We start from the raw sequence: 27,346 nt of genomic DNA, 5'->3' as shown, positions 1-27,346 counted from the left end.
TATCATTTGAAGTCACGTAGCATATTTACTGTCTCTTCCCATTGCCTACAAAATTACTCAATGAGTATGCTTGGCCATTTGAGGAATCTAAGGCTTGTTGGGAGAGGCACAGAAACCATCAAAATCTACTGTACAGAGCTGGACAGAGTGGCTCCTGCCTATAACCCACACTTAAGAGGCTGACGAAGGACTGCCTTGAATTCCAGGACAGCTTGAGCTAAGAGTGAGTATCTTTATCAAAACTATAAATAGCCAGGTATGTGGTATATGCCTTTAATCCCAAGACTGGGGAGGCAGAAGTAGATAGATGTCTGAATTCAAGTCTGGCCTGGTGTACATAGTGAGTTCCAGGGCAGCCAAGGCTACTGTTTTAAAATGAAAAAGAAAAAGAAAAAGAAAAAGAAAAAGAAAAAGAAAAAGAAAAAGAAAAAGAAAGAAAGAAAGAAAGAAAGAAAGAAAGAAAGAAAGAAAGAAAGAGAGAAGCTAGTATATAAGGTGGACCAATTCTACAGCATAAATTAAGGCATAAAAGAGCCCAAGCAAAAGAGAAGTAGATAAAACTAGAGAGGAAAGCAAGGGCAACTTTGAAGCAAAAATAAAGGTGAAAAGAGAGTGAGTAAGTAAGGGAAGGGAGTGATAGGCACATGCTACACTGCACACTCTGCATTCAGACCTGAAAGACAGCAGGGCCAGAACCACAGAACACTGAGGTGGCGATGGTTCTGCAGGAGGAGAAGGAAGCGAGAGAGGACAGGAGGGGCTACATCAAGAGGATGCCTAGAGTCTGTGTGAAGGTTACACAAGAGGGGGTCAGTTTTAGAGGCTTGCTCTTCCAAAGCATCAGTCATAAGTGATTGCAGAATCAGTGTGAATGATGGAGAAAACCAGCACAAACATGGACAGTGCATTTTAAGATGGGGATAAAGAAAATACATACTTCAAAATTGGGCATGATTCTGTCTATGCATTTCAATCTGAAACACAGATAAAGGAAAGGCTGGGTGTGATTACTAGTGTCTAGAGGGAACAGACTGACATCATTTTACCACCAACTAACATGAAAGAGTTTAAGACAATGGTTCTCAACCTGTGGGTCATGACCCCTCATGGGGGTGCATATCAGATATCTTGCATAATAGATATTTACATTATAATTCATAATGGTATGAAAATTACAGTTATGCAGTAGCAGCAAAAATTATTTTATGGTTGGGGGATCATCACAACATGAGGAACTATGTTAAAGAGCCTCAGCATTACGACCCTTTGAGGTCCACTGGTTTAAGGGTCTACAACAGTGACTCCAGGCAAACAGGAAAGCACAGGAAAAGGCTGGCAACATTTTAGAAGACAGAAGGCAATGCTGGGTGTCTACAGGTAGAAACGCCACCAAACAGCAAGCTAATTTCTGCCACACAGCCCTAGAAATAACAGGTACCCTCAACAGGAAGATGTGAGAAAGCCTACACGCTCCCTGCCATTGCACAACTTGCCAGGCAGCTGCTGCCCTTTGCCACACAGCAGTAGACTAAGGTTCGTCCTCTGAAGATGTGCGCTGAGATGGGTGCTGAAAAAGGCACTGCAGCTCACACAAGTGGCCAGGGCACTGCTAACTCCTTCCCCCAGGGGGCTATCGCTCTTACACCAACCCCCTACACAAGAGTTTGGCGTGTTCATTTTTTTTAAATAAATTTATCTATCTGTCTATCTTACATCCTGGTCGCAGTTTGTCCTCCCTCCTCTCCTCGCAGTTCCTCCCTCCCCAACCCCACCCTGTTTCCATCCCCCAATCCACTCTTCTTCTGTTTCTGTTTAGGAAAGGGCAGGTCTCCCAGGAGCATCAACAAAACATGGAATATCAAATTGCAGTAAGACTAAACACCTCCCCATAGTTTAGGCCTGGGTAGGGTGACCCAGTATGAGGAGTAGGGTCCCAAAAGCCAGTAAAAGAATCTGAGACAGTCCCTGTTCTCACTGTTAGGAGTCCCACAAGAGGACCAAGCTACACAACTTAACATATATTCAGAGTGCCTAGGTCAGTCACATGCAGGCTCCCCGGTTGTCCGTTTAGTCTCTGTGAGCCCTTAAGAGCCCAGTCTCTGTGAGCCCTTATGAGATTCTTTGAGTTTTCTTGTGGTATTCTTGACCTCTCTTACTCTTAAAATCCTTCCTCCCCTTCTGCAGAATTCCCCCATACTTTGCCTAATGTTTCTCTATGGATCTGCAACTGTTTCCATCAGTTTCTAGATGAAGCCTCTCTGATGACAATTGGATTAGGCAACAATCTGGTCACAGGAGGTGGCCAGTTCAAGCTACATATCCGCTATTGCTAGGAGTCTTAGCTGGGGTCATCCTTGTAGATTCCTGGAAGATTCCCTTGAACCAGGTTTTTACCTGACCCAGAAATGCCCCCACTTCCAGTAATCTCTTTCCTCTCCCCCTCTGACCCCCAATCTGATCGCTCATGTTCCCATTTCTACCCACCCTCAGTCCACTCACAAAATCTCTATTTCACCTTCCCAGGGAGATCCGAGCATGCCCCACATGAACTCCTGGAGTGTTCATTTCTAAGTAGACCCCTTGGACCAAGAAAAACTCCCTACAGAGACTGGCCCACATGAAGTCTAAGAGTGTCTACATGGCTCCCACACTGACAGAGAGCAGGTATGCCCATATTCACAGATGAAAAGATCTCACAGCAAAACATGCCACTGTGAATTTAGAACTCAGGGACCAAAAAGAAAATTCTATATCCTCCACAGAGGAAAAAAGCAAGAGAAAGCTAGTCCCACCCAAAGAAGGATGGACAAAAAAACACTCATAGGTAAGTGTGAGCAAAGCAGGAGCCAGGATGTCAACAGTCAAGAGCACAATAGAGGAGTCCTGAAGAGGCCTGAGGACACGGGGCTGCGGGAAGCTCTGGGTGTCTCCACTTCAGGCTTGTTTGCAGTCTGTCAGAGGGTCTGGGAATTTACAGTGACAGGAACAGAAAAATAAGGCAATTTATTTTCCCAAGAGAAAAAATTATACAAGGAAGAGCCAAAGGTACTGCAACAGGCTGAAAGTCAGGCCTGTTTAACTCTAATCAAGATAAACATTGAAAGAGGCACACATACAAAAGAGGTTAACCAAAAGGCAACCTAACCCACTTGAAGAAGTAAACTGCAGCCCCTGGGCAGGGGTGGTGGATAGAACCACATCTGGTGGAAGACACAACAGGACTTGCAACTGTTAAAGGGCCAGGCACACTACCCAGAGCACTGCACCTCTGCTTCCTTACAGATGCCTCCAGCCACCCCAGCATTCACGCACCTACCTGGGTCCCTCCAGGAGACAAAGAAGAACCATGTGTCAGATGGCACACTTGTCCCATCGCCTAACAGGTGCCGGCCACCTCGTAGCCTTCAACAGACGTTTCCTATGTTGGTAAGCAGAAGGCCTTGAGGGGCCTCCTGAATCTGAGGTTACACAAAAAGGGCTACAAGGCAACGTGAGACACCCCCTTACTTCACAGTTGTTTAGGGTGTCCTAGTATAAAACTGCTCGTCAGCCTTATTTCTAAATATACCTTAAGAAATTGAGTCCTTTGGAACAAAACAAATAATCTATAAACCCAGTGTATCAAGAATTTTATAATAAGGTGCTGGATAGATAGGCATATCTTACATGTAATTAAAAGTAGCCTTAATTATAAGTATGTAAACAGTGGAATAATACAGCAAAGCACAAAATACTAATACTAACATAACTAAAATGTGTGTCTCTCAAACATATAGTTGCCCCAATTTCAACACAGCTATATTACTATATTGTCACTATATTTCTGTTACAGGTAGTTTCTTAGATACAGAACTCTTAGATAAACCCTGCTGCTGTAGATCTATACATATGCCTATAAATTCCTATAGGTAAGCTCATTCCTCTCAACGGCATTTCTCCACTCATCTGAAGTTATTAACATGACCCAAATAACCTGGCACTCTGAGAAACACTTCCCTACCCTCTTGCAGACATCCTCAAAGCTCTCATTTAAAGTGAGAGTCCAGTCACAGAACTTCAGGTTGCTTCATGCCATGACCCACCCGCACTCACCACAGCAGACATTCCGAGGGACACTCTGTCTACCGTGACACCCCAGCACGCTGCCCTTCCTCCACAAGGTCTCATATAGCTAGATCCTAATCATCAGTTCAGAGGGAATGAACACCGGAAAGCGAACTCTGATAGAGCTCTATGCCAGCCTCAAGCCAACAAGTATCAACTTAATGGACACAAAGTCCACAATACAACTGTGTGTACAACAAGAATCTAAAGCTGGGTATATGATTCTGTAGTTCAGACCACAGGCAACTCAGGATTGGTGAACTGTTCAAAAGGATCTGGACACAGTTAAAAATGACATCATTCTTGGGCTGGCTGAGTGATGGCTCAGTCATTAATCACGTACTTCTCTTGAAGAGGACCCAGGTTCAGTTCCCAGCCCTGACATTGGGCATCTCACAACTGCCTGGAACTCTAAGTCCATGGCACCTACACTCACATACACATAACTACACTTACACACATAACTGATTTTTCAATGTTTATTTTATTTTACAGTGGGGGCAATGGAGGATGTATATGTCTGTACACCCCGTGCATTCAGGATCCCATGGAGGTCAGAAGAAGAAATCAGATCCCTGGAGCTGGAGTTACAGGCAGCTATGAGCTACCATGTGGGTTCTAGGAAACAAACCCAAGGACTCTGGAAGAGGAGAAAGTGCTCTTAACCACTGACCCATCTCTCCAGCCCATAATCAAAATTTTTAAAAGTAACAATTGAAGTAATAACTACTGAATTTATAAAAAGCTGTTTTCTTCACATTTGCAAACTAAGAGTGCCAAAACACAGGGGTGTGTGTGTGTGTGTGTGTGTGTGTGTGTGTGTGTGTGTGTATGGTGTGTATGTGTGTGTGTGTGTGGTGTGCATGTGTGTAGTATGTGTGGTGTGTATGTGTGTGTGATGTGTGTGGTGTGCGTGTGTATGTGTGTGGTATGTGTGGTGTGTATGTGTATGTATGTGTGGTGTGTATGAATGTGTGTATGTGTGTGTGGTGTGTATGTGTGTGTATAGTGTGGGTGTGTATGTGTGTGGTGCATGTGTGTGTGTAATCCATTTTAGTGTATTCTAACAAGCCTACAATGGGATAACTCAGAAGAATCAATGTAGAAAACAATGCTTTGTTATGCTGTAAAACTACAAAGAAGCACAGGGGAAATCTCCTGGTGATTAACAAGAAGCTAGTCACACAACACTGGAGGCAAATGATGGAGACCAGAGGGGAAGACAGCGTCACTCTGGTACAACCAGCTGACACACGGGCACCAGCCCCTCAATCTGATATTAACGTATTATCAGATACCTGCTGAACGCCACCGGAGCAGACAGGAAGAAAACGACATACAGGCTGGAGAGACAGCTCCACGGTTAAGAGTACTGCTGCATGGCAGAAGAAACGGATTTCGTTCCCAGCACACCCGTGCAGCTCAGAAACATCTGCAACTCCACTTCAGGGGATCTGATGCACTCTTCTGACCTCTGTGGGCACCAGGCACATACATGGTACACAGACAAATATGCAGGCAAAACATTCATACATATAAAATTAAAATAAATAAGTCTATTTTTAAAATAATATGGATCAGCATCTCAGAAACAGAAGGGACCCAGACCACGAGGACTACTACATCCACAGCCTTACCAGCAACCTCAAGTCCACATTCTAATCCAGCAAATAGCAGGTGGTGCTGGGGTGAGGAACCCAGTCCCCAGGTCACTGACAGGGCCACACTGGTACAAGTCGAGAGAAAGGAAAGACACACAGGTGCACTGTTTTGACCTACTACCTCCAACTCTAAAAAAAAGTCATAGCAGATGATCTGCCTCCCGGCATATTCAGCACAAACAGAGGCAAACAGTAAAGTAATCTAGGACCAAACAATAGGGAGCTAATTAAGTGACTTATAGTATATGCAGAACAGTCTGAAAATACCAGGAAAATTGAGAATAACACTTCCTAACTATATTGCATAAAAAAAATTTAATGTCTATACATTAAAAATGGTAATCATGTACATTTCAAATTGTTAATCAATAAATACAATCACAATAATTTTGTCTTTAAAATGGTATAGTTTGGAGGCATCAGGAATCTGTAAAATTCTCATGTACAGTAGGTATTAAGGAGAAATGAGATCATGACTTAGCTATTCAATTAGTAATAACTAAATCCTTTTAGTCATTATGGGGATTTTCTGCTTCTATAGCTTTAAAAATGGCGTTACTCACACATTGACTTATGTTCATTAGGCACAATTGCTTGTATAAAATTTTACTGAGAATGGAGTAGAAAAGGTTGATAGAAAATACGGACACCACCATTACAACAATCCAGTTCTAACAATGAGAAGAGTGACAGTGTTAGAAAGAGACAGATCTGGATTCAAACCCTCGCTCTGTCAACACAAAAGCATCCATACTTCCTGAGTCAAAATCTAAACAATTTACAGAGACCACAGGACCCTGCACAGACAGGCAGTCCACAATCCAGAGGCTGCCCCCTGGCAATCAGAAGGTACAGGGCCACCCTGCATCTGCAGACACCTGGTGGCTGCTGTGTGGGCCAAATGCTTCTCCTGTGTCTCTTAATAGTTTACCATTAATTGTGGAATTACAGTTTGGGATGAAGATATTGTTAAAGACACATCTTCATCCAATATGATAGTTTTTTTGTTTTGTTTTGTTTCCATTTTAGATACTTTGTCTTTAGAACAATTTGGCAAAACTATGCAAAAATGCAGTTTCCAAACACACACAACTGGGCCACTGTTAGCAGCCTCCACCACAGCAGTCCTTGACGCACAGACAAACGTACCCTGACCCATCACTTTCACCACAGGCCACTGCTTACACTGAGGCTTGCTCCTTTGTTGTCATTGAGTTTTGGGCGCTCCTTGTATGTTCTGGTCAGTTATCTTTTGAAAGGATTTTCTCCAGTCTACTGGGCTAGTCTGTCATCCCACCACAGTGTTTTCACAGTTACAAAGTCTAGCTTGTAACCATCTTGACTGCTAGACTTTGTAAGTCTTGAACTCAGAAAATGTCAGCCCTGATGTCTACCCTTTTCTTTCAATATTACTCTGGTTATTTGGGGTCTTCTGTCCTTTCATATAAATTTTAGAATCAGATTGTTGATGTCCACAAAAGTACCTGTTGAGATTTTGAATCAGACTATACTAAATCCACAGTTCAGGCTAAAAAGAACTGACTTCCTCCCAACAACAAGGCTCTTCTTACCTATGCCTGTAACTCTCAATTACAGTTCTTTGATTTATTTCATCAGGATTATATACTCTTCCTTATATAGATAACATGCATACTTTCTTAAACTTATACAACAGTATTTAATTTGGGGCACTAATGAAAATTATAGTGTTTGTTTGGAGGTCTGAGGGAGGGCAGGGTCAAACAGGATCTCATTATGTAACCCAGGCTATCCTCAAACTCAGAATCCTCCTGTCTCAGAATCCTAGGTGTTGGAATCATAGATGTGCACCGTCACACCTGGCTGATGCTTGAGGATCAAACTCAGGGCCTTGTGCATGCTAGACAAGCCGCTACCACTGAGTTACAACCCCAGCCACTTGATATTATTTTTATCTCAGATTCTAATTGATCACAGAGGAAAGCAGCTGATGATGGTGCACTAGGTTTGTGTCCTGCAACCCTGATGTGACATCTATTAGTCCTAAGAGTTTGTCAGTTCTTTCATATTACACAGCCATGTCACACCCAGGTAAACACAGAAACCTTCCTTCCCAATCTGTAACCACTAGTTCCTTTTATATATGTGGAAGACATTAGAGAGGGCTGGCATAATGTATTCTGTAAATATTGGACTGAATTCAACTCCATTTGGGCCTAGCGCTTGCTATCTGGGTGGTTAGTAAGTATTGAATCAATTTCCTTAGTAGATAGATATGCACTTCCCCAGACGGTCTGTTCCTTCTCTGTGAGTTAGCAGGCTTTGTCTCTTAGGGAGGTAGTGGGAAATCGTACAGTGATTAAATTCATCACATCCGAGCTGTTCACTGTACAAGACAGAGTGATGTCCCCTCTCAGGTTTCTCCTACAGAGTTCTTTCTTCCTTAGTTATCCTCTCTAAAGGCTTAGTGACCTCATTGATGGTCAGAGAACCGGCCTTTAGTATGGTTAATTTCCCTGTTGATCTCTTGTTTTCAATTCCATTGGTTCTAGCTTTTATTGGTTTTGAATTTGTTTTTAACTCACAGGAAGTTGCAACATATTTCAAAGTGTCCTGTTTACTCTTCACCTAGCTGTCCATGAGGAGAACCTATGCAGCAGCATCAATACAGCTGCGAGGTCAGGAATTTGACAAAGCTTCTTAACTGCTGATGAGGCTATGACCCTGAAAGTGAGCTGTGTAACAGTGAGCTTCTTCAGAAACACTCTCAGCTTTCGCTCTCTAACCACCCAACAACCAAGCCAGGTCTCCAACGAACTGGATGTCAGCACTTGTGCATTGGAACATACACAGCATGCATTCATGCTCCACATGCTTACAGCACAAAGCTCGGCGCCTGCACAGGCAATGGGCTTCTGAGGGAGGAAGGAGCCCACCCTCGGCACCCACCAGTTCTGCTCTCGCTTCCTTCTGCCACCACACAAGGAAAATATCCACAAACAAGACTGGAAGCAGAAGATCAAAGTTATCTAGAACAAAACCCACCAAATGCTTGGGTCCCTCCACAGCATCCACCCACTGACACTCCCACCATTCCCTGGACACCTCTACTGACAAGAAGCTCATAAGGTCTCAGATCTAACCCATCTCTGGTTAAGACACTAATCCTTGAAAGGTATTTCTAGCTGGGCACTGGTGGTGCACACATTTAATCCTAGCACTCAGAAGGCAGAGGCAGGCTGCCTGGTTTGAGGCCAGCCTGGTCTACAGAGTGAGATCAAGGACAGCCAGGGCTACACAGAGAAACCCTGTCTCGGAAAAAAAAAAAAAAAAAAAAAGGAGAAGAAGAGGAGGAGGAGGAGGAAGAAGGAAGGGAAGGAGGAATGGAGGAAGGGAAGGAGGGAGGGCGGGAGGGAGGGAGGGAGGGAGGGAAGAGAAAAGTTAAGAAAGAAAAGAAAACGGGTATTTCTAACCATGCATCCAATTCTCTCTTGCTCTCTGAAGCTGGAGCTTCTCTGGTTCTAGCCGCCTCCTGAGAGGAGGGGAGAAGAAGGAGAACAAGCAGCTCCACTCCTTACTGCCCCCCCACAGTGAGGCCCCAATACCCCAGATTTCCAGCATAGTCAACACTCCTCTTGCCCTCTAGGTTTAACAAGCATGACAGAGCTCCAGCCCTCAAATACCTGAAGTCTGCACATGATTTGATAGGTGAAAATGTCTGCTTTCTCCATCCGGTCTTCCTAAAATAGAACTCTGAAGGCCTTCACCAGCCTGGTCATCTCTGCAACGGAATGGGTGCCTGTTTATCTATGCTCTAAGAGGCCTGGTGCTTCAGTTCCTTGTGGCATAAAGGATCCTACAATCCCAACCAAGAACAGATGATCACTTCCCACTGTCAGAACACTAAGCCAACAACAGCCACAGCAAGACTGTCCCCTCCCCTGGGCAGACACTCAGTGGAGAATGGTTCTAGGGGCAGTCTCACGTTGTACCAGTAGGTGTCACTCTACGACATATTTTAAATTCTTTTTGATTCACTCATTCAACAAGTGCACTGAGGGCCCAAGGTGTGCCAGGCATAATTCTAGGCACAAAGAACATAGTGAGAGATAAAACAGCACAACACTGTTCTCATGAAGTCCGCAGTGTAGACACTAATCAAATACCATTTCATTTGCTGCTTTCTAAATAGAGGTTCAGGAAATTTATTTCCTAATGAAGTTCAATATAAAACTGAACTTGCTAAGTTAATAAACAACTCAAGATAATTCACAAATAGCAAACACTAACATCTAGAATCAGAGAAAACACTAGAATCAAAGAAACTGCTGTCCCAGATTAGCGCTGTCGTACCCTGTGTGTGTTTTCTAGACCTGAATTTATTCAACACCTCTTTCCCAAACCCCAAGTTTCTAAAACCCGAGTTTAAGGTATGCCTTAGTACAACAGAAAGGAATTCACCTTGTGTGGGAGCCCATTCTCGGGTTCCTCGTGGCTTTACCCAGCAGGTCCGCATACAGGGTGATTAGGACCACGGGCCTAAGTGCAGGTGTCTGAGATGGTCTGCACTTGGCTGTGCTGGGGGAGGAGGTCTTTTGCTCCACCCCTTGGTGTCTCTATAAAAACCCTGGGGCAGAGACAGTCAGGGCCCGTTGGAATAGGTTCCAGGCCCTCTCGAGGCTATCCTTTATTTTCTATCTGTTTACCTCCACAATATTCTCCGCGATAAATCCTATCTAATATTTCCTGCTGCTCGCACTCAAGAAAACTCTGGGGAACTGTGGGGGTGGTTGGGTAAACGCCCCACAACCTTGAAGAATCCAAATTTTAAAATCTGCCTGCTCATATTTTACAAGCAGAGATGATGTTATAAGCTAAGACTACCTGCAAAGCTGACTGATTCCCAGACACTGAGCTCCTTCTTGCCACTTAGAAAATGGCATCTGAATGACACTGGCTAATGGAGACAGACAGCAATGGACAGTGCCTCAGCTGAAGAAGCAAGGTTCCTCCACTGCTAGCGTCTGCCTGTTTTCATCTGTGGGACTCCCAGCTGTCACCAGAACTGAGTGTGACTTGAGGCTCACAGCACAACAATGACCAGTCACAGAGTCATAAGACACAAGTCCAAGAGGTGCTGAGACAGCACGTGCAGATGGCACGTCTGCCCCCAAATCACGGGACCTGAATCTGCTCTACTCTCAAACAGAACGTTCTCCGTAATGCAAAGGCTACAGAAACAGTCACAGACCATCGCAGACTCTGAAACAACACAGAAGTCCTACTGCAGACTTCTTTAAGCTTAAACTCAGTTGTCCTGGTTTACCTGAGACAACGATCATCAAAGTTCCGACCCGATGCTCTTTTTGGAACGGTGAGCACTTGCCCAAGCCTCTCAAGCTGCGCTGCAGATTGTTCAAGTGCAGCATGGACTCCTAAGAACGCTTCCCAAGACAAGCGGCATTTGATGAACCAAAATGAACAACACCAAGGTGTTTGGGAACAATGCCAAGTGGTCACAAGGTCAAAGACTCATTTATGTCAACATTAAGTGGCATTTTCTTTAATGTTAGAATGGCAGAACAACCTAGTATTTCCAAGGCATGCAAATTGACAGGCTCAGTGTTGATAAACATTTGGCATGACTGACCTGTTACCAAACTTTGTGTGTATGCATGTGTGCCTGTGTGTGTGTGTGTGTGTGTGTGTGTGTGTGTGTGTGTGTGTGTTTGGTGTAGAAGGGGCTCAATGTTCTGAGAAAGCAGTTTTTTGGAGTCAACTAAGTTCAAGGTTTTCAATCAGTAGTCCTCCAAGTGGGCCCTGGGACTTCCAGGCAAGTTACTCTATGTTTTTGTATCACTTTCCCATCAAGATGCAGATAATGGGGTTGTAAGAGGGATTCCATAAACCACTTCATATAAATGTGGGGTGGGCACACAGTAGGTGCTCATAAATGATAGCTACCAGGAATTCCATCTTTCTTCCCGACCACTAAAATGACTGTACTGACCAATGCTTCACAGCTGCACGTTCACCAAGTGCATCATCCTACAGCCACACTCTGGACAATTAAAGCCCGCACTCAACTGAACGCCCACAAACACACCCCTTCTCCTCCGCACAGTGTATTCTGCATGACCTTAAGAGAACGGCTGAGGTAAAAGCTTCCCCCGCTGCTCTGTTATTTGAAAGTGCGGATGCACTTGAGTCATTTCCTCTTTTGTTTCATATCCTTAAGATCCAAAGCTTCAAAGACAGAATGCCAGCATGCAGTCCATTTATGACTGAACTCTTGAAGAGACACTGAAGAATTACCTTGTCAATCACCCCAAGGACTCTGAAGGCCTTCAGCTCCTCGGCAGGGCTCCTTAGGTTCCAAGGGGGCCTTGAACTTAGTGATCCTGGAGGCTAATGGAAGATATCAAAGATTACACATCAATCAGGGAGGTACTTGAAGGAAGACTGCCTACTGCAGCAAACGTCAGGCCAAAGAAACTAAATTTATCATAAATCAGAGAAGGGAAGATGAAAGGAGGAAGCTACTGTTGTCTGTAATGCAAAATAAAAAAATCAAAATAAAAATCTAAAAGGAAAAGCAAGACAAAAGCACAAGTAAATAAGTCATAGCACTGAAAACAGGTTTTTAAAAAGAAAAATTAATGAGCTGATCCTGGTTCAGAGCTATCATGAAAATGTCTAACAATCAAGTAAGTGGGCCAGAGTCAGCGACAACCTTGTGTTTACCCCAGCAGACCCAAAATAATTCAGCAGAGGGAAACAAAGAAAAAAAAAATAATAATTAACAGATTCACTTGGAACAGAAGGGCATAAGGCATTCTCTTACCTTGAAACCATAGTCCTCTAGTGTTTCCTTACAGAACAAAGTAAGCACTTAGATCCTTAAATACGGACCACGTGTTTTAAGAAGAATCAGCACATTCAAGTTCAGCCAGAAATCACCAAACAACAGTGAAAAAAAAAATGTCTAATCAATATACCCAGTAATTATTAGAACAAAGGTTGGGGTGGTTTATGAAAGAAAGAACTTTTCTTCAAATATCTGAACATCTGTGATGTGGAAAACAGTCTATTAGCTACAAACAAGATAATGGACATGAGGGAGGGAGGCTGGAGTGGCACAGTTAGAACAGTATTAACTTCCAAACTCCAGGTAGCGTTTCCCTGGCGGTAACTCAGAGCATCTCCAGCTGGCACTTACGTCCAGAAAGTACTTCTGTAATTATTCCTCACAGTACAACAGTGACACTTCGAAGGACATCAGGGGACATAAAGCCTTGTCACACAGGACAAAGGCCTTATCAACAAACTACATAAGAACAGAGAAGGAGGGCTGGAGAGATGGCTCAGAGGTTAAGAGCACTGACTGCTCTTCCAGAGGTCCTGAGTTCAATTCCCAGTAACCACATGGTGGCTCACAACCACCTGTAATGAGATCTGGTGCCCTCTTCTGGCCTGCAGGGATACAGAACATTGTATACATAATAAATAAATAAATCTTTAAAAAAAAAAAAAAAAGAACAGAGAAGGGACAGCAAATACTCAAGCATGATGAGGGAATGACTGAGACGCCACTCGGGACGTTTATGTCCCTCTGCAGACCACCATGGCCAGACAGAGCTCCTAAGAAGAACTGCACCCTGGTCACCCTTTTTTTTTTGGGGGGGGGGGCCTGCAGCAGCAGCTGAGATGATGGTTGGCCAACAGAAAGGAAGAGATGGAGGAAGCAGAGGGGAGCTAGCAAGAAGGCTGTCTGGGGGATGTGGTGCCGGTTATAATGAGACTGTCTAGAGAAGCCATTCTGTCAGCCTTCAGCTTGTCTCCTTATCTCTGGCTGTAGAGCAAAGGCTGAATCCAGATCATCTGGAATGCTGATGCTGGAATATGGGAGGAGGTGTCTGGTGTGGTTTGGATTTTGTAGACAGGGGCTCATGTAGCCCAGGCTGGCCCTGAGTTTGCTTTGTAACCAAAGCTGATCTCAAACTCTGGATCTTCATGCCTCTACCTCCCACATGCTGGGATTACAGGTGTGTACTACATCTGGCTAAGGCTACGTGTGTGTGCGCGCGCGCGTGTGTGTGTGTGTGTGTGTGTGTGTGTGTGTGTGTGTGTGTGTGTATGTGTGTACGTACATGTGTATGTACATGCATGTGGAGGTCAGAGGTCAACATTGGATGCCTTCTTCAGTCACTATCTTACAGTTGGAGGCGGATTCTCTCACTGAACCTGGAGCTCACTGAATGGCTACACTGGCTGGTCAGCAAGCTCCGTGGATCCTGACGCCTTGTCCTCACCTCTCCTGTGCTAGCATGCAATGCCATGCTGTTGGGATCCAAAGTCCTCATGCTTTACCAACAGAGCCATCCTTAGCCCCGGCTTTTGTTCTAGAGATACTTTAACTCGAGAAAGTATCTCAATTGTACTAGATAATAATAACCTTTTTTAAATCCTATGATTTGGAGTTCTTAGCTGTCTCAACAAATGTTTTTGATATCCCATTTCATTAGGAACTAGAGCAGATGTCAGAAACTAGATGCCTCTTTAAAAGCTTAAAATCTAAAGAGGGTGTTTATGCATACAAATGTATATCATGATATTAGTGTTACACGTGGGAACTATTGTGAAGAGTCTCTTCTACATGGTTTATATTGTATTACTTCAGCTTTATCTCCCATCCCCACTCAGAATGTGGTGCTCACAGGAAAAGTTGCTCTAATAATACCCATTTTACTCTACATAAAGGGAAGCGGAAAGGTGAATTGCTTCCATCCAAAGAGAGACAGTGGGATCCTAGACAGACCTCAGCCCCCTGCCCTGCTGCTGGCAATTCTACTATACAGCACACAGATACACACACACACACACACACACACACACACACACACACACACACACACACACCCTGCTGCATTACCAAGAGAAAGGAAGACCTATTTGTAATTTCAGCAGAAGAGATTATCAGGGAAAGTGGTATCTTACCCATTACATTTCACGTTTAATACACCAAAGGCCCAACATGGCGCCCTCTCTTCTGTTCACACTTCTCAGTCACTGTTCACTGATCTCTCAGTTTCCAAAGAGCGCAGTTGACTTCACGTATTATAACAGCAAAGCAAGAACCACAGAAATCTCTACTGCACCACTCCATGCATGGTAACAGAATAACAGTGCTAGGTAGGGTTTAGACTGTGGGTGCCACTCAATGCCCTTATGTTGATGGCTCAGTCCCAGCTCAGCAGTATTCAGAAGTGAGTCCTCTGGGAGGTGACTGGGTCTTGAGGGCTCTGACGTCATAAATGAATCCACTTATGGGCTTGTAGCTTTAAAAGGGTGCTGTGTTAATGGGATCTAGGAAGTGGACCTAAGTGGAGAAAGGCAGGTCACTGGAGACTTGCCTCCCACACCTATGTCTACCACAGACCCTTGATCATGACAAGGCTTTGCCATAGGCCGGCAACAACAGAGCCAAGTGACCACAGACTAAAACCTCCGGAACCATGAGCCAAAATAAACCCTTCCATCCTTTTCCAGCAATTAAAAACCTAATGAAGACACTACAAATCAGTAAGAGGCATGGAGGGTCTGCTTGAGTGAGGGAAGAATTCCAAGTGGAGGACAGGAAAACAAAAGTCCATACTTAGCATCAGTTTCCACAGCACTGGAACACCAAGAAGAAACATGTGCACAGTCCTCTTCCTAGTGGGGAGAGCAGGTGTTCTGTGTGTGAGAGAAGTTGTAAGACAGAGCAGGGTGCTGATGGGAACAGCAAAGGCAATAGACACAAAACTTGTCCTTACTCTTTAAACCTCTTTGCAAGCTTAGGGCCAGAGACAGAGCACACAAGAATTACCAAATAAGGTATCACTCAAAAACCTTGTATGGCTGGCTTCTGTGGGAGCGAGAGCCAGTTTTCTTTGAGGGTGTGGCCCCTGGTAGGTCTCCCATGCCCTATTACTGCCCATGCCCATGAGTACATGGGCAGTACACTTGGACTTGGTGGGTCATAAAGGAGGACACAAAATTGGAAGGGAGTGGGAAGGAAAGTGGGGAGTGGATCTGGGAGAAGTGAGGAATGAACATTATCAAAATATATTGTACAGACAAACGATATACTCAAAATATAAACATATTATTCTTTAAAATCTTTTTATTTCTTCTATGTGGTAGCATTTAAATTATGTATAACTCCACAGATCTGTTCCTGTCTTCAGACAGCAAAGGGAAACATAAATCTACAGAATTTTAAAACTAGAAAGAGGCTGCAGAGACCAAATCCACACCTCAGGTTCTTTCCTCTCTCTAACAGAGGAAACTGGGAAGCAACACAGCCAAGCTATCTATGATGGCAAAAGCTAGTAACAAAAGAGAAGAATAACCTGTAATTGTACCCAGGGGAGGGAGTGCAGGCCTGTAATTGTACCACTCAGGATGCTGATGCAGGAGGATTGCCACAAAGGTGGCCCTGTCCCACAATGAATGAAATAATAACCTCTATTACCAACAGCGGCCACAGCAGCACACTGTGTCGGAGGTGCAGGGTGACTCCCCAGTGCTTCTCTTATATGCAAGGGCCACTCTAGGGACCAAGAAAGAATGGTTAGGCCATCTACACCAGGACTAAACACAGACAAGAGAGGCCGGCCAAGGACTGATGACCCAACAGAGATGGCAAGATCACGCTGCTCGACTGGCCACAGCCTAGGCAGCTGGGACACCTAGCGCCCTGAGTGCTCTCCCTAGCTGGTACCTGGTACCTGTAGTCAGCACACAGTTCAAACCTGGTTGCCATTTCTGTTCTCTAAAAGGCTAAGTGAAGACCGCCTGGCTGCTCCTTAGAGTTCTCCGTGGCGCTAAGTTGTCGGTTGACCTACCCACAGTCTTCTATTCGGTGTTCTCACTGTGCAACCTCCACCCACCTGTAGGCGAGCATTCCTCACACCACAGTGTTTATGCACATCGTTTGAGGACCCATCAAAGTGAAACATCAGATGCAGGAGGGCACCCAGGACTCTGTACTTCCCACAGCTCCCTGAAGGGGCTGCTGATGCTGGTTCACCAGCCCCACTCAGAACACCTGAGCAGCAGTCATTGGTGTTGGGGAAAAGAAGTAACAAACAAAAGGAAAGAAACGTATCAAGAATCCAGACTCTGGCTGAGGACAGCGGTGAGTACTTATAATCCCTACAGCAGGGAGGGCAGGAAACCAGCGGGGGTGATGCAGCAAGACCCTGCCTCAATAAAGAAATAAATATCCAATCGATCAATAAATAAATATCCAAACTCAGAACTTCAATATCCAGCACATGGAGTCCCTGAACACAAGCTCTTCTACAGAGTTCTCGCTTTACAAATATTTCCTGAGCGAATGGCTAGCTCGACCACTCTCCCTTAGGTGGCTGGTACACCTGGCATTTAGCCACTTGTTGCTGAGTCCCAAGCCTACTGCCACCTCTCTCACTCAGTGTCAACATCTTCCAATGACACCTGGTGCGTCAGCCAACAGCATCGGCAAACACAGACGTGCCGCATCAATGCCGGTGTCACACGTGCTCAGAATCTGCAGGACCTCAGAACACTGTACATGGTGACATTCACTCACCCCAAGTAACTGCAGGATAAAATGGTATTTACATGTTTTATGTCCTCTATTTAGATAACTTATTGTCCCTTTTCTAAATTTAGTTGATTTTAAATTTTCTTAGACAAAAATGCTATTTTAAATCTCTCACAATTTGGAAAAATAAAAATAAAAGCAGCCTGTCTCCCACAGTCAAGATTCTACCTCTATTATAAACCTACCTCTCCAATTGTCCTGGAGCCGTTCAAGTATGATGAAGGAAGCAGAGCTGGGAAAGTTCCTACTGGCTTCTTTTCCAGCATTTGTTTGCAAAGGATATGATTACAAATAATGGGAAATTTAGGTTTTCTACATTTACCACCTAAGAGGTTCCAAAGCTCCAAAGTTCAATAAAGCAAAGGGGCAGAGGGAGCCACTGCCCCAGAGGGGGATGCAGAGCAGCGCTGTGCAAGCCCCCAAAGGATTCCTCTGGCTACCGAAACAGCTACAGAGAGATGTTTGCGTGGGGATTCACCAGAGAAGTCACGTCTGCTTTGCACAGCATCTAAGAAAAAGGGCCGAGTCACTCACACCTATCCTCATCGTGTTGACTGAAATTCAGACTCCAAGACAGTTCAAGGAAAGAGACAATGGTTCACCAAGCTAATCTCAAGAAAACAACCAAGCCTGCTCTTGAGCAGTGTAGAGACAGGCCTCACAGACAAACACAAACGGAAAATGGAAAACAAATATTTGCTATAAGAAAGACACCATGTCTACTCTCCTCCAGCTGCCTTCTTCCAGAAACAAACACCAATTCCCTGTCAGCTCAGAACCAGTGGTCACCCCCTTTAGCCTTCGGAACAATTCTCCACTACTGTCAGCTCTGCACGGTCTCTCTAAGCTTGCTCTCCTGAGCTACAGAGCTGTGTTCAGTCATGCTGTAAGGTTTGCAAGAGGAGCAACTGTGTCGTGCTCTGTGTCTGCAGGGATGCTACATATCCAGTCTTAAAGGACATTTAGTGAATGAGCAGCCTCATCGAATCAGCTTTCCTCTTTAGACCTCAGCTTAGTGTCACTACAAGTCATGCTTCAAGTGAGGTTCTGACTCATCTACAGAGTGGCTGAATCTCCAATCACGAGCTCCAAAGAGGCCTTGTGTTTATTTGCTATGACTCCAAGTATGTCATATGCTTGTTCCGAATGTCATAAACCACTACAGGCAGTATGGGCTAATAAAGTAAATCTTACAAAAAGAAATTGTGACTCCATGGAAAGCCGGTAGGATGCTGACCAGGGATGCAAAGGAAGGGCGGGAGGCAGCATAGGTACCATTTCAAATGATACTGGGGGCATTCTTAAGACACTACAGCCATACAGGATGGATTCAGTATAGCACGTATGTCATCTGATGTTTTCAACAGTGTTTCCAGAGCAAAATGGAGAAGGAAGACACTTGCTCTGTGGGGGACAGAAGCTCTGCGCTCATAATTATCAACAGTCATAGTAACTGCCCAGCAAAGGAGCATGCTCACCCTCATTTTCCAGATTCAGAAATAGACACTAGGAAGTGTCTCTGCCAAACCATGTGCACAGCCAGTGGGATAGCTCAGTGGGAAAGCACCTTGTCACCAAGCCTACAACCTGAACCTAATCCCTAGGACCAACACCGGGAAAACTTATTCCCACTCTATGGGTGCACACACGTGTGTGTACACACACACACACACTAACACACTAAAAATTGCAACTTTTAAAGAATTTTGTTGTCTCTTTCATGGCTTCAAGTCACACAATATACCGAGACTACCTGCCTCTTGGATCAATTAAGGAAATAAACTAAACACTTTATCCCATTTTCAGAAAGCCTTAGTAAGAATTTAAAACAAAAAAAGCTACTTCCAGAAACTGGCCAAACCTAAGTAGACCTGACATCAAAGCAATAAACAAGACTGTTTCTAAAACTTATGCCATGCAAACAGGGTTGAGGTAGTCCCAAATAGCTTACAACATCCCTACATCATTGTGCCTCAGCAGCTACAGGCGGTCTCCAGCAAATCCTTATAGGATTTTCCCCAGAACAGTTTCACAATGACTGATAAAGATGCACAGGCGTTCACAAGAACTGTGGCCTCAGAAGCCAGGGATGCACAGGAACCATGGCTTCCAAAGCTCAAGGGCAGGGCCGTGGATGATAAGCCATGGCATCTTACAGATGGTGAAATTAGGTTTTTATCGGCACTGTCAGTCTCACATGGAATCACCCAGGAGACACACTGCTGGGCATGTCTGTAGGATGTTCCCAGAGAAGATTAACTGAGGAGGGAAGGCCCTCCCTGAAGTGGGCAGCACCACACCATGGGCTCAGGTCCAGAACAGAATAAAAAGCGGAAAAGAAGCAAGACCACAGAGGCCACACTCACCCCTCTGCTTCCGGCTCCACTTAGAAATGAGCAAGCTCTGAGCTGCTCCTGCCTCCACACCTCCCCACCATGACCACCTAGAAAGCTGCTCACACCATGAGCCAGAATCAATCTTCCTTCCTTAAACTCTTGTCCTTATCCACCCAGGGCAGAGACAAGGTGTGGGAGGCTGAGTGGGGAGAAGCAGGCCCTCTTACTCCACTCTTGTGGCTTCCCTTCTGACAACAACTTAAGAAAATTACAGCCGGGCGGTGGTGGCGCACGCCTTTAATCCCACCACTTGGGAGGCAGAGCCAGGCGGATCTCTGTGAGTTCGAGGCCAGCCTGGTCTACAGAGTGAGATCCAGGACAGGCTCCAAAACACACAGAGAAACCCTGTTTTGAAACCACCCACCCCCTCCCCCCAAAAAAGAAAGAAAATTACAGAAAAATTCTGAAGACCAAAATTCTCAAATATTCTAGTTATAAATAAAGCTGAAAGCAAGAAAGGAAGGGAGGGAGGGAGGGGGGAGGGGGAAAGGGGGAAGGGAGGGAGGGAGGGAGGGAGGGAGGGAGGGAGGGAGGGAGGGAAGGAGGGAGGGAGGGAGGGCATGCTAAAGAACATAAAAAGAAGGCCCCCAGCATACCTGCAGTCCAGAGTCTAGCTGAGGCGTGGCCCTGAGGCTGGAGATGCTCTCTGCACGCATGAGGTATTCCGCCGTCCTTCTCTTCACAGCCTCCCGGCGCGTGGGGCTCGACTCTCCTGAGAGGACAAAGCAGATGTCTGGCCTTGTGAGAGGGAAACAGGCATTTGTCTGACCCATACAGCAATGTATTTCTTTTTACCCAGTCTACTGCTTCTTCACATCTGTAACTGTGCAGTCAAACTTGGAAATCATTCCAACCTGACCCCTCAAGGGCCTCATTTGCCCAAAGCTGACAGGCTGCCATCTGAGTGTGCACTGAAACTCAGCCTGTTAGGAGAGGCAGGGACATATGAACCTGTAAAGTGCTGAGGGTGGGGTGAGCCCAGCTCAGGCAGTAATGAATTTCTGACTCAAAACTAGGAGCAAACATAATGCCTGTGCAGTGAGCAGTGACATGGACTGACAGACTGCAGGATGCACCAACATCCAATCTGAGAATAAAACCACTTCAGGTAATTCCAAATTAAAATTACACTCGCTGAGTTGTGTAAACTTCATGGTTGTTTCATTAGCAACCAGCTGTCACTCATCTTACACAGGAAAGCAGGAACATGCCTGAGATCTTGACACTATAGGGTTAGGTCATTTAATAGATCTGGGTCTGTTTCCTAAAAACAACCTCCAGATTCCCAAGACTTCAAGAGAGCTTTTTTTTGAGTGTTGGGCTCCTTCCTCTCCAGAGTGGGATGATGTGTGGGACTAAGAAGCACCATTTCAATCAAAGATGGATAAGTGAGACCTAACAGTCCCCCAAAGACCATGTGTGGCTTTGTGTGTGTGTGTGTGTGTGTGTGTGTGTGTGTGTGTGTGTGTGTTTAGTGCTGACTATTTAGGAATAGATAACCACACTAGGGGCTGCCCTGGGGAAGACTGACTCTCCCTCTCTCTCAGCAGTCATCTAGGGTGGGGACTTCCCTCATCCACTCTGGAATGGCAACTGGTGCTGTCACTGTGCAGGTCTTGTTAGGTGACCACATTGTGAGATTTCAGAGGTGCCGCTCCCCATCGTATACAAAGACATTATCTCACGGTAGAATTCCTAGTCCTCCGGCTGAATCTTTGTGCCCCCTCTTCTAAAATGTTCCTTGAGCACCAGGTGCACACACACCACCACCACCACCACCACCACCACCACCACACCATACCACACCATGCACATCCCATATACACCAAAATTTTAAAAAAAAAATCACATAATAACTGTCGCATGCTTTAGAGATGGTATCGCACACTAATGATGCTGCTCTCCAGTTCTGTGTCCAAGGCCGTGGCTGGGTTCACAGTTTGGGACTGTAATGACCACCACCCACTTGCTCTTCACATTCTAGCTAATAATATTCAGCAAGCTCTAGCTTAAACCTCTGTTTGGCATTTTGGTCCACCTGGGCTCCACCCCATTTGTTAAGCTACAAACTTGGCTCTATTCACAGTATTAAGCTTGTCTCACACACTCACTTGAAATTCACACTGAGTTATGGAATACACAGCTATATACAGTTCCAATCACATTTTGTTATTGAATCACTAGGTTTTTTTTTTTTTTTTAAACTTTTGGCTTTTCTGCCCCCTTCTAGGCAGTCTCCATAGTAACAGAGAAACAAGGACTGGAAGCCAGTGCTGAGAGGGACGGACCCCTGCTGCTGATGGTGGGCCAACTCCATGGAAACTACAAGCATGGGAGAAATGCCGGGAGGGCTTCAGACGTGCCTTCCACAAACAGACCCTGTGATTCCTCCACTCGGCCCCTTCAAAGGCCACGGTGACTGACAGACAGCAGCCACAGATGAAGACCAGCCCCTGCAGACAGCTGCCACCCAATGCCTGTGGGCTGGACCAGAACACAAAGACAAAGCTGCAGCTCTCCAGCACAGCTCCAAGTCATCAGTGGTTCACAACGTGGCTTCAGACAGATCTTAACTGAGTAAAAAATAATGGCTCAGATGGAGCAAGAATTTTCACTGGGCTTTGGCATTCAAAGAAGAAGGACTCCCACTATCCAAGACTGATGGTTAACCCTAGCTGTCAAACTGACTGGGTTGACTTTTTAAATACCCAGAAAACTGATAAGCAGATTTCTGGATGTCTGTGAAGGTGTTTCCAGAAATGACTGACATGTGGGGCAGGGAGCTGAGGTGGGAAGAGCCACCCTGAATAGGCTTAGGGGGTAGGGAATTGAAAGCAGAAGGGAGCTTGCTTGCACAGCTCTGTCCTTCCTAAGCAGGGGCGTTCTCACTTACCTGCCCATGAACACCAGCCTCTAGATCCTCCTGCCTCAAGATGTACTCCCAGCAACTTGCTCAGGAGCTTCCAGGCAAAGTCACTGGCCCCTCTTGTCCCAAGCATCCAGCTTACTGAGCAGCTGCTGGTTTCCCAGGCTCTCCAGCCTGAAGCCAGCCATTGTGTCTACTCAGACTCTGATGGCATAAGCCAGTTAACAAAACCCCTCTCACAGTCATATAAACAGCCTGTTGAATTTAGAGGGCTTCTGGGGGACCATAACAATGCAATCACTGTCCTGTCAAAAAGTTCTAGTGTTGCATAAAAGTGGAGGTAAATATAAAAGGAAAAACTGAAAATTGCATTTCTCTGGACATCAACTCTGATGTTTTACATAAGACACGTTCTCTGTATGCTAAACTATAGGAATACAAAATTATGCAAGAAGCCATGATCACTGGGCCCATCACTGAACCACACTCTACTTACAAGTTATTTCTTCTCCTTTATAACTAAAAACAAAAGCTCCCCAGGATGAGAAACGTTTTTCTCAGTTACAGAGGTAATGTCAGATTCTACACCTAAGCCAATCCTGCTCCAATTTGGGGGTGAGGTGTGTTCCAAAGGCCGAAGTGCTGGAGCTTGGCCACAGCTGCTGGGTGCAGCCACTGAGGGATGGCTCACTCCTGGGTGCAGCCACTGAGGGATGGCTCGCTCCTCCTGAAGCTCTGACCTCACCAGTGTCCAGACCCACAGTCATCATGTGACTGCACTGCTCGGGGTGACAGAAACTTTCAGAAATAGGAGCTAAGTGAAGAAAGCAGGTCACTGGTGTTCTTGGGGCTCTTCCTGTCCCAGGTCCCTCTCTGCTCTTTCTGCTCTAGCTGATGTGAGGTGAGCAGCTCCTCCAGTGCTCCCGAGTCATCTTCCTTCCAGCCTCAGGCACAAAGCAATGGGTCCAGCTGACCTTGACTATAACCTCTGAAACTCTGAGCCAAGTTGTCCCTCTATAGTATGTGGCACAGGAGGGAAAGGAAGAGACCTTGAAACTGATTGTCCAGTTTGAGGAGAACAAGAAGAAGAAGAAAAAACAAGGCATGGACAAGCACAGTAAGTGGTCAACAAAGAAGGAGAGAAACACCATGAGAGGGTGCACAGGAGCAGAGGGTGGAGTCCGAGGACGCCCAGGTAACAGACAAATGCAGGGAGCACGGAGCACACAGCTACATCCTCCTGTGAAAGGACACCGGAGGAATATGAAACAACCTAGTTCAAAAGCTACATTAGTCAACAAAAAAAAAGGAAAGAAAGAAAATCTACATTTTGATGTAACTCTGGAAAGAAAAAATGTCATAACCATATCAATATAAGAAAAATGGTTCCTTGCAGGAGAGAAAACATCTTTCATACATTTGGTTACCCCAGAATTTACTTGGAAATCAAGGAGTCTTTTCTCACTTATCTACCAAAGAGCAAAGGGCATGTTCTAAGTCAGGCAGGGAATAAAACCCAGTTTTAGAACCTGCATCACAAGCAGCTCGTCCTCGACACTCTCCTTCATCCACCCTCGCCGCTGGACGCAGAACTGGACGGCTAGGCCTTCTCAGTAGACAGGTGTCTGTAGTGTGTGCCTCACCAGCAGTTTCCAGAGCCTGCAGGGGTGTTTTAGCCAGATTTTCACCACATGCACAGAACTCGATCCCCACACTAGACAATCCTGAGCATACCCTACAGTTGAGCTCCCCTCCTCTGCCCCAACAGGGCCCACACAGAGGCCTCAAGCTTCCCTGGGCTATATCACTTTGGCAAGGACGTCAGGCTGATCTATGTACTGCAGTGAGTTTTATTTGTTGCTTTTTCTTCACTTTTTCTTTTGTTTTTGTTTTTGTTTTGCAACTGGGTCACATAAAAGAATGCTCCTGTTTGAGATGGCCTTGGTGGCTACAGTTTTTAAGTGATGATTGACTATATTTAATGATGCTTTGTTCTTCTCAGGTATAGCCTACCATTTCTGCCCTGTGTTAAGTGTTCTGAAAACAAAAGGCAGCCTTGAGAGAGGGATGATTTATGCATCTGCATGTCTTGCAGGAGGTGAAGCCATCAGCACTCAGTGTAACAAGAGCCGGTCAGTTGGGGAATCTGCTTTGTATTGTACTGAGTCAACTCCCTACCATGTTGTTCTGAAAACCAGCTGTGAGGTAACCCCAGAAGTGAAAAGGTCACCAAGAACAGTTAAAGCAAAAGTCCCAGCAACGCTCATGGCCTCCCCTGATGTTTGCCATGACAGTCACTGGTTTCCCAGGCTCCTGTGGGTGCTGAAAGGCAGCACCAGCAGGTCCTGCGCTACCGCCACCTGCAGAGCCACTCCAAGACTCAACTATTTCTTTCCACTCTGTATCTTTTCTTTATTTTGCAATTTTAAAAGGGAATAATCAAAAGACTTTCATTTCTTTCTTTCAAAACATCATTACTGGCCATGTGTGGTAGCGCACACCTTTAATTCCAGCACTCAACACGAACCGATGTACGAACCGTGCTATAAAAGTTGCCTTAAATATAAGGCGAGCACTTGTATGAGCAAGAATTGTTGAGACCATGATTGGAAAAAGCACAGGGACAAATAGCCAAACTAGAGGAAACACATGAACTATGAACCAATAGCTGAGGAGCCCCCAACTGAATCAGGCCCTCGGGATAAGTGAGACATTTGATTAGCTTGAACTGTTTGGGAGGCCCCCAGGCAGTGGGACCAGGACCTGTCCTTAGTGCATGAGCTGGCTGTTTGGAACCTGGGGCCTATGCTGGGACACTTTGCTCAGCCTGGGTGAAGGGAGGAGGGGACTGGACCTGCCTCAACTGAATCTACCAGGCTGAGCTGAATCCCCAGAGGAGTCCTTGCCCTGGAGGAGATGGGAATGGGGGTGGGCTGGAGGGAGAGCAGAGGGGTAAGGGAAGGGGAATCCATGGCTGATATGTAAAATAAAATTGAATTATATAAAAAAAAAATTCCTACACTCAAGAAACAGGGTGGGTGGGTGTTCAAGAGGCCAACTGGGTTATGTCTTTTTATTGGTTTGGTTTTGGAATATGATCTCAAAGACCATCAAAGACCACGATGGCCCCTGATCTTCCTCCCAAGCACTGGCACTACAAGTGTGCACCACCACAGCCAGCTCTTGTTTTGGTGGTTTGGTTTGTAAAACAGAGTCAGTCTTGCTGTGTAAGCCAGCCTGGCCTCATGTCTCAGCTCCTGAGTGCTGGGATCTTCCTTCTGAAGGCCAACATGACCGCATGCGCCACGCCACTGCACACACCTCACTAACAGCTGGCTCTTCTGCTGGGTCTGCTCTACAAATGTGTTTCAGTGCTAAGATTAAGACCTTGAGTGTGTCACACACAAACTACAAAAGGCCCCAGCACTGAGCAGAACCTTGAATGTGTCACACACATGCTACACAAGGCCCCAGCACTGAGCAGAACCTTGAGTGTGTCACACACATGCTACACAAGACCCCAGCACTGAGCAGGACCTTGAGTGTGTCACACAAATGCTACACAAGGCCCCAGCACTGAAAAGGATCATTAGTGTGTCACAAACGTGTTACACAAGGCTCCACCACTGAGCTATATCCCCACCTCTGATAAGAAACTCTAACAACTCCTAAATTTCTAATGTTCTTATGTTCTCAAGTCAAATGGGGCTTTTTAAAGGATTGGGAGAAACATTAAAATGAACTAATTTGCCAAGCATGTGGCACATGCCTCTGGTCCTAGCAATCAGGAGGCTGAGGCAGGAGAATTAGGAGTTTGACATCTACAGTACAAGAAGAGAGACAGAGACAGACCAAGTAAGACAGGCAGCTAACAGGTGACTTTGACAGAAAACAAAACAAAACAAAGAGTGACAACTTAAAAGGTAGGAGGCCAGCTGGTAAGACAACTTGCCACCAAGTCTGATGACCTGAGTTGACCCCTGAGACCCCAGGGTGGAAAGAGAGAACCAACTCCAGCAAGGCGCTCTCTGACCTCCACCAGAGCACCCACTCACCCCCACATACAGAATTAATTAACTCATCAACTAAAATGCAAAAAGATTGTTGTGCTTTATAATATGGGCTAAAATACAAGAAAAGTTAGGATAAAAATCATATAAATAATGATCTGACTGTCTAGTAAATATGGGACGATCCCTAACTTCCAGAAAGCCCTCTGCTCCTTCTTTTGTCATCCTAATAGAAGTGGCAACCCACGGAAGAACCAACCCCAACAACTGTTTCTGCAGCTCGAAGCTTAAATGGTCTTATTATAAAAACCCAGGGCCAGTGTTAGGATTCTGCCACTCCTCCAGCTGCATGACTGCACATGTGCAGTAGCTAAGGAAGGGGTCTTACGTCTTGCGTCATCAGTCCACTGAATGAATGCACAAATACACGGTCACATGTAGCTGGAGAGTTTTCTCTCCGGATCCCACCAAGCCCCGGCAGTCCCATAGCCCACTTATAAAACAAACACACCAACTCTTATATTATTTAAACTGTTTGGCCATTAGCTCAGGCCTATCATTGTCTAGCTCTTACTCTTATATTTAGCCCATTTCTATTAATCTATACTTTGCCACGTGGCTCGTGGCTTACTGGTACCTTACATCTTCCTTGTCCTGGCAGCGGCTCCAGGCAGTCTCCCCCTCCGTCTTCCTGTTCC

At 45.5% G+C, this 27,346-nt stretch overlaps 1 protein-coding gene across 3 annotated transcripts in view; it reads right to left on the bottom strand.

Moving 5' to 3' along the window:
* Rps6kc1 (ribosomal protein S6 kinase C1) overlaps positions 1-27,346 on the bottom strand; it is a 154,268-nt gene that overhangs the window by 59,007 nt on the left and 67,915 nt on the right. For 2 of the 3 annotated variants that reach the window (XR_009383102.1, XM_059280093.1), the window contains exons 7-8: positions 20,369-20,484; positions 12,060-12,152 (exon numbers count right to left, since the gene is read on the bottom strand). Coding sequence is in view for 2 of the 3 variants with exons in the window: in XM_059280093.1 (XP_059136076.1) it covers positions 12,060-12,152; positions 20,369-20,484 (209 nt within the window). In the remaining variant the exon portion in view is untranslated. The remainder of the gene's footprint in view (positions 1-12,059; positions 12,153-20,368; positions 20,485-27,346) is intronic. The other variant, XM_059280094.1, reaches the window with a different exon arrangement.

Source organism: Peromyscus eremicus, chromosome 15 (genome assembly GCF_949786415.1).
Source record: "Peromyscus eremicus chromosome 15, PerEre_H2_v1, whole genome shotgun sequence".
NCBI classification, from domain to species: domain Eukaryota; kingdom Metazoa; phylum Chordata; class Mammalia; order Rodentia; family Cricetidae; genus Peromyscus; species Peromyscus eremicus.
This window is presented reverse-complemented; position numbering and strand designations above follow the sequence as displayed.